This window comes from Protopterus annectens, chromosome 9.part0, assembly GCF_019279795.1.
Source record: "Protopterus annectens isolate FY-2018-M chromosome 9.part0, PAN1.0, whole genome shotgun sequence".
Taxonomy (NCBI): Eukaryota; Metazoa; Chordata; order Ceratodontiformes; family Protopteridae; genus Protopterus; species Protopterus annectens.
In genome coordinates, this window is record NC_056743.1 from 666,663,779 (window position 1) to 666,675,550 (window position 11,772).

The 11,772-nt window shown below is 43.1% G+C and overlaps 1 protein-coding gene across 1 annotated transcript in view; it reads left to right on the plus strand.

Moving 5' to 3' along the window:
* The window catches only part of PRRC2A (proline rich coiled-coil 2A), a 3,202,076-nt gene that overhangs the window by 282,643 nt on the left and 2,907,661 nt on the right, over nt 1-11,772 (plus strand). Inside the window, exon 3 of the mRNA XM_044082142.1 lies at nt 10,560-10,737. Coding sequence (XP_043938077.1) covers nt 10,560-10,737 — 178 coding nt within the window. The remainder of the gene's footprint in view (nt 1-10,559; nt 10,738-11,772) is intronic.

The following is an 11,772-nucleotide window of genomic DNA, read 5'->3' on the forward strand; positions in this document are numbered from 1 at the left end:
TCATTTGCCAATTTTTTCTAAACCCAGAGCTGGCTTTGCCACTGCAGTCTTGCAGGGCCTTATAGCTGGTCCTAATGCTATCTAAACTCCTCCTCCAAACCATGGCTTTGGGAATCTACCCAATTGTAATGACTGCAACAGTGAAACGCAAAGAACATAGTACAGTTGTGTACACTTACCATAAATATAGATGTTGGTGTGTATTCACTGTTGCAGTCCTGGTTACCCTCCCTCTAGCCCCCTAACTTCTTTTGGCTATACCTCTACTTTCCTTTACTATGCTTAAAAGCTTTTTGGTGTATTTGCCTTTTTTTTTGTTTGTTTTTGGAGGTTTAACTTTGTATTTTTATATTTAATTGCTTCCGATTAGGGGGGCACCTGACATCTGGGGCAAGAAAAAGTGATGTAATGGCGTCTGGTGCATGTTTTATACCCCCTGACGTCATGGAAGAAGGGACAGCAACTGACGCAGGACCCAAGACTTTGTTAATCAGGCCGACTGATGGCTACCTGCAAGCAGATAACTCAAATGTAATGACTGCAACAGTGAATGCACTCTAACATCTACATTTATGGTAAGTATACACAACTGTACTTTCATGTAAATTTCTTTGAACTGTTGGGTAATGCTGGAAGGTGAAGGTCCCAACTGTAATGCCTTTGTACAGGCACATAAGTTGTCTCGGTAGTGGTATTATGGACAGCTTGGATGCAAGAATGTCTGAAGCAAGCAAAAGTAGTACACTATGTTCTGGTGGACTGTGCCTTGATGGTTACTGGCTAAGATTTGCCTGCTAGTGAACTTTTTATGCAGTTGTTAGTCAAGCAGGCAAACTTTGCTTGATTATAGCTCTTCTATATTACTCTAGCAAATGAGAACGGTTTCCTTACATGAGAGGCAAAGAATGTTGTTGATCTTGTGGTTCACTGTTGCAGTCCTTACTTGTGGGATTTCCCCGCAGTGGAAGCCCTTTGCTGACCTGACTGAGTAAATTTCTTTCCTTCTCCTATGACCAGCGGACACCCTGGCATACTGACATAGTCAAGGCTGTAAGTGGAGACCCACAATCTCATGACCTCCGTTCTTTTTTGCTGTTAGAGCCAGAAGCAAACATCCACTACTTTCATTGGTCGGGCTGCGCCACAGTGAATTCTTTATTTTTCTAACTATAGTCAGCGAAAGTGAACATCTGCCTCCATTGTGGTAAATTCCTCACTGGAATTTCTCCCCCTTCTGAGTTTCCTCTTTGGGCCCCTAAACGCAACGTTCCCAACTGTCGTTTTTGTGCTTGATTCAACTCCAGAACTGTTTGGATGGTGCAGTTGTGCAGCTGTTGTGATTTTGCCTCACAGCATGAGGTTCTCCAGTTCGATTCTCAGCTGGGGTGCCTTGTGTGTGGAGTCTACATGTCCTTCCTGCGTCCGGGTTTCCTCCGGTTGCTCTGGTTTCCTCCCAGGTTAGAAAGACATGCATCTCTAGCATTTCTCCTGGGCCGCTGCTAAAAATTGGCTTTGTTTCGAGTCAGACTTTCCGGTAAACAAATGTTAAATGAATAAATAAATTTGGTATAGGGCAGACATTTTAGCTAGGTTTCTTGGCGAGTCCTTGGAATCTCCACGTGGGATGGTGTCTGTCTTGTGTACCGACATTGAATTGCCTAAATGCAAATGACCTAAGCTCAGACCCTAGAAACCTGTCATCCATTCCTGGCGGGCTATCTGATGGTGATCCCGGAAGGTGGTGAGGCACCTTCTCGGCCCCCTTCTGAGATCAAGGTGATAGATAAGGCATCTACCAAGACCCTTTTGGAGGCCACTACACTGTCTGGTCCATCGACATCCACACCAGTCATTTAACACCATTCAGCAGTTGGGTGTGAGATGGCTTTGCAGGCCTCAACTTCTGGTGAACACAGCACTTCCATTACACCTCAGAGGCATTCTGGAGTATGTGTTTCCGACATCCCCAGGCCTAAAAAAAAAATCTACCCTTAGGAAGTCTCTTTCATCCCAGCCCTTCCAGTTCTCACTGTCAGATCTCACAGCAGAATTTAATTACACTGACAGGGGATATACTTTCCCTGGTAAGGGGCAGACACCACCCCTGAATCTAGGAAAAGACACCCAGTCCCAGAGGTTCCTACTGATCTCTGAGACTAGACAGGACGTCGACCAAGAAGGTTCATCCTTTGAAGAGGATCCCTCCTTGTCTTCTTTTCAGGAGTCTGATTCAGAGGAAACCTTACCTTTTGCCTGCCCCCCTGAGAATCTGTCCTTTGGGGAAACTTTACACTCCCTTTGGTAGCAATTTCATTGGGAAGAACAAGATTATCCCCAGTCCAAGAAAAGATTCAGGGAATTTCTCCACCTCCAAGAGCTTAACCCCCTAGCAGTTCCCCCAGTTTTGGAGGTGGTTAATGATCATCTTTAAGAATCCTGTTTGGGACCAGACTTCCTCTGTCCTGCATCCATAAAGTCTGACAAATTTTACAGGGTTATGGCTTTGCATAAACACCTTTGCAGTAACCATTCAGCAGACGCAGAAATTAAGTCCTGCACCCTGGGGTACCACAGCCAGCTCATCCAAAATCCTCCTTCCCAATGACTTGCATAGTTGAGCCGTCTAGTTTGATAAGAAAGTATACACTTCTGCCAGCCTATCTTTGAGGGCATTAAACTTCCAGTTCCACTTAAAGCATAGAGTCACTGCTAGAACAGATGAAACAAAAGCTATTGACCAGTGGAAAATAGGGTGTTATCCAAAGAACTAATGGACATTTGCAGTTCCACTTCACAGGTGATCAAGCATTCCTTGCATTGTGGGTTTGATGCTTTGCAGGCTGCCAGCAGGGCCACAGCCACTGGATCTGTCATTAGGAGGCACGCATGGCTAAGGGAGCAAGACCTCTTGGAGCATTTAATGTCAAAAACTGTTGAATGCTCCTTTGGATAAGGAGAGTCTCTTTGGCCCTAAAGGAGTAATGCTCAAAAATTTTGAGGACCAAACTAAGTCTAGGTAGACAGACAGAATTTTCTTGCAGGTACAGCACCTGCATATCAGCAGAAACTACCCCACTTAAGCTCTGCTGCTTTCCTTTCCGACCCAAAGCAGGCTAGGGAAAGGAACCACAGTCAGCACCATGGACTTAGACTAGGCCCCTCCTCTTCCCCAGCACGAGGGACTTCCTCATCTCATGTCCCTGGGAGGGAACATTCATGACCCTTTCATGGCATGTACCCCTCCCTTCCCCTCATATCATCTTGAAGAAAAGGCTTGACACATTTCAGTTTAGTTGGCATTTTCTCCATTCAGTTCTTTCTTTGTCCTTGGCAGGGGTCATCACCCTTCACTATCTTTTACTTATTCATGCCCTAAGGTTTCCCAAGGGACTCTAGTCATACAGCACACTTCTTGCTTGTTCCCAGTAAGGGATCTAGCGGTGAATTACTGAGCCTTTACTTGATTCCAAAGTTTTACAATTTGCGCCTTGAACCTTTGACTGGTTCACTGCACCCTCCGGGCAGTCACTTAACACTCAGTCCCTCCCACTACCTACTTCTCATTGCCTCTTCTGGTTCCCTAATATGGCACTATGCATCTCAGACTTCGCTAACATACAGCCCTTGCTTTCCAGGGATTCCACCATAACAAACCCAGAATCCAAAGCTCACTCTCAAGCAGAATATCAATCTATGGTGGAACCCTGATGAATTCTACCCTTCCTGCCTCTAGGCAGGGTTTCCCCTCTGACCAACAGTGTTCAAGACATTACGGACATGTCGGTAGTGTGATGTACACTTGTGCTCCTTGCAGCTGGGGAGGGCAGAGGTTGATGGATTGAAACTGCTCACGAGAGACCATCCCTTCTGGATAAGGGGAATAGGAGTGATCCCCCAAGGAAGCAGTTGCACAGTACAGTACAAAGAAAGGCATTCCTTGTGCAATGGTCTCATGAAGACATGACCGTAAAATTCAATCTTCTTGCAACTAGGGAGTTTCTCTTCACTCTGTCAGACTTTGTCTCTCCTATCCCCCCTGCTTCCCAAGCCAGGCTACACATGGGGAGACCTCAGTGATACCCCTGCTATGTGGGGACTTGGCATTCTCAACTACCATTTGCCAAATAAGACTGACACCTGGCCTAAGAAGCATTGGTAAATAGTATACAAAGCACTTCTTTCTAATCCTAAGCCTTCCACTCTGCCGCCAGCAATCTCGACTGCCAGTTCATAGGGACTACTTGAGTTGCATTCTTGTTACAGTTTCTAACGCACAGAAAGTGAATAAGCACAAAGATCAAAAAAAAAAGTTTCTGATGGTACAAAGGTCTTATCAAACACCCACAACAGAAATCAAATTGGGGGTGCCTCTCCTTTAGTAACAGAGGAAATGCACATGGCACAAAAACCTAGGGGAAAACCCATTCCTGCCCACAGCATCTAGCTATGGGAATGGGCATCACTGTGCCTTCAGCTGACTCCAGGGGATGGCACCATTGGCCTTAGTATATCCAAGGGGGTACTCTACCTACTAGCAAACAAATCAGCAGAGGTCTGTAGGCACCCTTAAGTGGCAGTTACATCGGGAGATTCTTTCAGCATAGCGGGGGATTGATGGAGCCTCACATATGGAACTCCTTCTCACCAGGGAAAACACACCATTGAAAGGGTTGCCTCCATCACCTGCCCCCTTTCAGCCTGGACTATAAACACCTACTCATTCTCAGAGATAGAACTTTTGATGCTTTACATTCCTAGACTGTCCAAAAATCAACAGAATAGCACCCATAATTGTCCTCTTAGCAACAGTTTGGCCTACTCTTCTTTATTACTTTCTTCCCCATAGTCTACTTGCATACCTTCTCCATATTGTCTTGAAGCTTATCCCCCCCCCCCATTAGCCAGAAGGTTTTTCTGTCTGGGTGTGGGGAGCTGCCCTGTCTCTACCACACTGGGAGCTAGTGCACTGATTTTGGGAACAGAGCACAGGAGAGCCAAAGTTCTGATCCTGTTGACACTTAACCCACCTTTGTCTTTGCAGAACCCGTCTGTCAGGCCTATTCTTCCCTTCAAGCCAATAAGGATGCTTCCTTATTTCTAGCCAGGCATCTACCTTTTTTCTCTCCAAACACACAGTATCAGGGGAAGGGTATGCTACATTTTTCGACCATCCATAGGGCACTACCCTACTAAATGGCCACTTTAACGTCCATCAGAATTTCTGGCCAAGGGACTGTTACCATTGCCTTCACCACTGAAAGAGATCCTGTATCTTGACTACCATTTCTTAAAGGATCCATTTCTCCTTGCCACCCTTCTACAGTCAGGGAAGGATCACTCATAACAGCAAGGCCCATCCCTCTAGGCTGCCACTTCCCCCTCCCTCCCTAAAGGGCCTACCTACCAATGTTGTTGAGAAGGTTGCCTACTGACCTTCAGTACACACCATCAAGCTGTACCTCTGTCAGCCTCCTCCTACTCCAATTCAGGCTCTGCCTCTGTTACCCTACCGACTTCCTTTTCTCCTCTTACTTCACCTCCCCTTTGTTCAGCGTTGGGAGCCTTCCCACAAGTAAGGACTCTTAAGAGAAACGTGAAGAACTTAGTACAGTTGTGTACACTTTCCCTAAATGTAGATGTTAAGAGTGTATTTACTGTTACACTCATCTTTCCCTCCCTTCTTCCCTCATAGCCTACAGTGTGTACTACTAATTCTCATCTTCCTGGGATCCCCTACTCTTCACTGCTGCCTGCCTAAGGATTCCTGCCCTAACCATCTGGTATTGACCTGCTGTTCCTGTTTGGAGGGGGGGGCTGTGACCTCCAAGGAGTAAGAAAACAACTGATGTTGGCGGACTGCACTTATACACTTGTGTACGGACGTCACTTAAGGTTGTCTGCCAGTCATAGGAGGACGGAAGAAATTTACTCTGGTAGTTGGACCTGCCAAAGACTTCTACGGTGAGAAGTCGTACAAGTAAGGACTGCAACAGTGAATGCACTTGGAACATCTATATTTATGGTAAGTGTACACAAATGTACTTTCGATAGGGGTCTCTGTTCAGTTTTGGTTTGCAGTTCGTCAGCTGGACCTGGTTAGAACTCATAAATATGGAATGGCTTGATTTAATGTGAGCTTGTTGACCTTATAAGTAACTGGCTAGTGTGCAGGGATAATCCTGGTATCTTATGAATAACCAAAAATCTTTTCCTTGTTAACTGCAAGATTTCTCACTGAGGTAATGGCTACAAGAACAGTGTTGTAAGACCGTACGGGGACTGAGAGCTGCTCCAGTGCAAAATCCCATAATGGTGCAGAAAGCTAATTTGAAAGTGTTAAGTAATGTCCTCAGTCATTTTAGTCTTTTCCAAGTAACCTCCCATTGAGTGATAGCCATGTTAACTGCAAAGTGATAAACTGAATTGTCTAAGAAATGGACGAGCTAAGTTTGGGCCAAAAGGAAGAGGAGGTAGCTCAGACTGTCAATAAAAAGGATCCAAACCTTTGTCTTGTGCTGAGACTACTAACTACTTCTTCTTAGAAATGTGTCTTGGGTTGAATGTGGTTTGGGTACCAAAAAGGGCTTGTACTTGCTTTTGGTCTCCAAATCTAGATGGTCCAGCTGCTGTTTTCAAGAGATGCAAGTTCCAGGTTTTGGGAGGGCTCCAAATTGGTAATGAAAAGATTGTAGTTGTGTGTGAGAAATGCTATTGGTGGTAGAGAGGAATGTGATGGATGCTGGTGAAGAATACCATGTCTGGTTGGTCTAAATAGCCGAGTCCGTCACTATTCGTGCCATGCCTAGAGAAGAAATTTTTTCGGTTGACTGAAGTGGAGGAAAGGCTTAGGCAAGCCTCACTTTCCCTGAGGTGTACAGAGAGTGAAACTGTGTGCTTAAGCAGAATGTCCTAAGATTCTGCATTGGGGAACAGAACTTGGGCAGCTTACTGTTTAAGGATGTGGTTTCTGCTCCTTGTTTACATGGAAGAACTGAAGAGGGAGGAGTGTCCACCAGTCCACCTCATTGTGGCCAATTCCTGGATATGATCAAACAGAAGTCTATAGAACAGAAAAGGAAGGATCTATTGTAGGCTGTTATGAACATTTTAACTATTTCCTCTGTAGGATAGAGAGCAATTCTATGGACTAAACAGTGTGCTCAGCAGTTCTTAAAGGTCTTGTGTTGTGGTTGAGGCATCTTAATTTTGAAGTGCTAGCTCAAGAGTGTGAGGTGGTGAGCAGTTTGGGATGGTTGGTGTGTGTGGGAAAGTTTGAATTGAGACGTTAATCAGTAAAATGCTTCATCTCTGTTTCAGAGACTGTATTGCTAAAGTGGGCTGAAAAGATGAATTAAGATAGTGCATTTAGACTGAGATGGTAAAATGTGATCAGAAGGAGAATGCTGTTTTGAGAGAACCAAGCATGGTAGCAAAAAAAAAAAAAAAAAAGGAAAGGTTGATGTGGCAGGACAAACTAGTAGGTTGGGATAGCAGGAAGGGAGAAGTAAGAAGTGATGTGGACAGCGGAGAAGATCGTAAGGACAAAGAAGAAAAAGGTAGAGAGAGTGTAGTAAATGGAGCATCTGAAATGGGGTGGGAAGTAATAAATAGTCCCCCATCATTTTTTACTTTGTTTTTACCTTGACTACCTAAAGAATGAACAGATAGACAAGTGTGAGTGCAGGTCACTGTCAGAAATGGCAGGAGATAGGGAAAAACTTAGTGTTTAAAGATGATCACAGTGAAGCTGGCAAAGGATGAGAGTTGGAAAAAATAAGGTAAGGAATGAGAGTAATAGTTGATAATGGTGAAAGGCTTGGGATGTTTTAGGCCATGCTTGGGAGTATTCCTAGCTGAGAATGAAGCGGACACTGGGATAAGAACTGTGAGCTTTTGATTGGAGGAGAATGAGACATAATTCTGGGTTGCAGGGTGCCCTGGAAGGGATAAGATGGTAAAAAAGGTAAAGGTGGTAGTACAGGTGAGGGAAGAGTCAGAGAGGGGGTGATAGATGATTGGAGCAGAATAGGGTGGGAATACGAAAGAAGAAATATAAAGCAGAAGGAAGGAAATGAGCCTTTGCAAGTTTCCTAGCATTAAAATTGCTAGCAGCAAAAAGTAAAAGTTAATGCAGTGACAACCAGTGCCATTATAAATGATGATGGGTAAGTCACTGATATGATCAAGAATGGGCAGGAGGAAAAGAATGTGCTTATGACTGTGGTTTTCAATCTGTTGGGTTGAGCTGAAGCAGCAGACTGGGATATTTGACTCTGAAAAGTTTTAGCAAAATGGAATATTGTGAACCAGGAAATGGAGCACGTCAAAGTTTTAGGAGGGATGCATTTAATGATAATCTGTCAGTTGTACATTGATGAATACTGACCACATCCCTATCTCTATTTACACTGGTCGTGCCAGATTCAGTCAAGACCACTAAGACTTGTGCCTTTGTAAGGGAGCAGACTATAAGATTGACACACTGCTATCTGGTAAACCAGGATCTTAAAAGGTAGGAGAATAGCTGAAGAGTTTGAGTACTACTAAAGTGATTTAGTGGAGGAATGAATGTTTTGTCAAGATGGAAGTGAAAACCTTTCCGGTTTATTGTAGAAGGAAAATGGCCTAAATGGGTAATGGAGAGGAAAAAAGGCATGGGTGGCCAAAGGCCAAGGAGGTGGTGAGGGACAAGATCTTTGAGAAAGTTGTACAGAGGACAGAAATAAGATTGTCCTTATCCATTCAGCGAGGCATGAATGAAATAAGGGGAATGTAACAGGAGGTGTCAGAAGGATTGAATTACATCTGTTATGCGATATAGGAATGGGTGAATTAGCTGACAAGTATCATAATAGGTAGGTTGAAACAGAGCAGAAAATATAAATTATGTGCACTAGTTGTCATCAAAGAAGGAAGTTCAGGGTAACGGAGTGATTGAACAAATGAGATGACCGAAGTAAGAGATCTTAAGGCATTGAAAGTGGGGATAAGTTGAAGGAACTAGATGATACCTTACTGAGACCCATTAAATGGACTTTAAACCTAACATAATTCAGCTGCTTTTTTCAACATGGGGCCTATACATTTTGGAAGTCTGTCGGTGATGGGGCATATCCACAAAGGCAGAACAGTGAGCAACTTGACTGCAAGCCAGTGAGTCTTTTGTCATTAATGGACTTGATGGAATCTGTGTTAAGGCCAGCCTCTTGAAGTTTTTGTGTTTTGGCATGGATTTACAGCAGATGGATTATGTCAGACTAATGTAAGCCAGTTGTGTAACTTTTTTACCTGAGGTGAACTGAAACAGCACTTTGGGCACAATTTTAATGAATTTTTTTAATCAGTACTACACCTTAGACTACTATGATTTTTTTAGAGTTGTGATAACCAGTGAGGAAAATGATTAGATAGCAAGGAATGCCATTGTACTGGGGGGGGGGGCGCTTCTAAATAGTAAAGAAGTGAAAGGTGATGTTTCACAGAGTTAATTTCTGGGTTCATTCATAAATATTGTGTTTGAGCTTACACTGTGTTTGGAAGACTCTACTCTATCTGTTTGTGATGTAAGGTTTTGTGAGGAGGCAAGGCAAGCAATTTAAGTGGGGCAGTATACATTAGGAAGTTTGGAGAAGGAGTCAAAAGGGCTGTATCTTCACTTAGTACGTAGTGCTGCACGTTAGAGTGGCTTCCAAAATAAAACCTGGAGGTGGAGAAGAACTCTATTTTTATTAAAGAATGCCTAAACCATCTATATCTTGAGAGGAGGGAGTTGACTCCCATTAATTTTAAAATACGTAAAACCACATTTGGACTGCTCTGTGTAGTTCTCTGGTTTCATAGCAATAAGGCCACAGTGCTGAGTAGAGTGCAGAGGAGAAATGAAGTAAATGACGTGGAGAAACTAAAATTCTCTCTTAGAAGAAAAACTTGAAAGGAGAATGTTTAGGTAATGTAAAACATCAAGGTGAGCATGTAAGGGGGAGTGTATTGAAATGGAATGGAGGGCATTGTCAACAGATTAAGGGGATACCATTTAATGTAGGTAAGAGAGTACTGTTTTAAATTGGTGGAATAATTTGCCAGAATGGATAGTAGATTAGGCACTTTGGAAACTTTAAAGTGCTAGTGATTCCTGGAAGAGTAATGTGGAAAAGAGGAGGCTTTGGGCTAACTGTAGTATTTAAGCAGACTAGATAGTTTACTTTTGCTGGCTTCTTTATGCATTGTAACATATTTGTGTATGACTTTTCTGAAAAGGGCATTTTGCATGCAAGATGGAAGGTTAAGCCCTTTACTGTCTTAAGCTTGGCAGCATCAATGGCCTGTACACTAACATAAGTATTATGTCAAGTTTATCCTTAAAGGATGTTACAATGGAAGATTGAAACTCCAAAAAGTCTCTGAGCGGTCCTTTAGTGTACGTGATAAAGGGGTTATTTCCAGCTGTGTGAATTTCTCTTAAATTTGCTTAGTTCTTTTGATGCACACAGATGGAGTTTTCATGTTTGTGTGACTGGCAAGTGAATGCACTTAGCAATATCTTCTTTCTTATGTTCTAGCCACCCCTCGTCATGGCCTTCAGAGTCTTGGAAAAGTTGTTCCAGCTCGGCGCATACCACCCCCTGCAAACCTGCCAAGTTTGAAAGCTGAAAACAAAGGCAACGACCCGAATGTTACATTAGTGCCCAAAGACGGAACAGGATGGGCAAGCAAGCAGGAATCACAAGACCAAAAGAGGTAGGACAGAGGGGAAACAAGTGTGTGTATAGTATGGTTGTTGATCTTTAATAATTTTAATGTTGACAGCAGTAAGTTTGAGCACGTCAAAACCAGTAGAAAACCGTGTGAGCTAGTATAATTGGTAATACTCTAAGGGTTGAGTTAATGCCTTTTTTCTTGCTTAACAGTGAGAAGAATAAATGACAGCACAATGTCATAAATGAGCTGTATTGTTAAACAGCTAGAATGCAGTCTATGAGATCACATGCTTGTCATGGTGCAGGTGACAATGTGTCCAGTAAAAGTCTCGGGTTTCTTCATCTTAAAGTATTCATTGAATCCCTTTATATTATATCATGGCGTAGTAATGGGGCAAAGCTGTATGATTCAGACATCCACCATGGAGAAAAAAGACTGAGACCCTTTAATAGGAAATCCATTCCAGCTATGTCCCAGTACCAGTTATAACTCATCTGTTCCTACACTCCTGCTGTACCCTTTCTCAAGAAGGGCACAGTGCATCATTCCTAAATTTGGATATGCTTATCCAGTCATTTGGGTCTAATGTGTAAAGTCTGTTTTGTGTAACTTGCAAGGGAAACCCCTCCTAGAGAGTTGTGTAGGTGTTTGAGTAATAGATCTCTGTCAAGCATGTTTACGTGCTTGTAGAGATTGAAGTTTAGTTCTGGTATTAGTGAAGCTTTTTGACCTGAAGATGTAGATCAAGGAAGATTGGGTCCGTAATGGTACAGAATTCAGGGTGTAGATGCACCCTGCCAAGAACCAGTGAGAAACTAAACAAAGGGATAATACTTCAGTCCTTTCCTGGTAGCTGAGGGCCTTTAGGTCAGCAATCTAAAACATTTTTACGTTTAGAAAGGTATGTCCAAAAAGGGGGAATTGTATTCCCTAATTGTTCTAATTAAGACTGCATGCAGAGAGATGGTTAACTTATTTTGACCTTAATTATATTAGTTGTGTTAAGTAGAAAGATTTTTTTTTTGAGTACTGTTACTTCATTGTGTTCAAAGGAGAGAATATTAACCCGGGTTC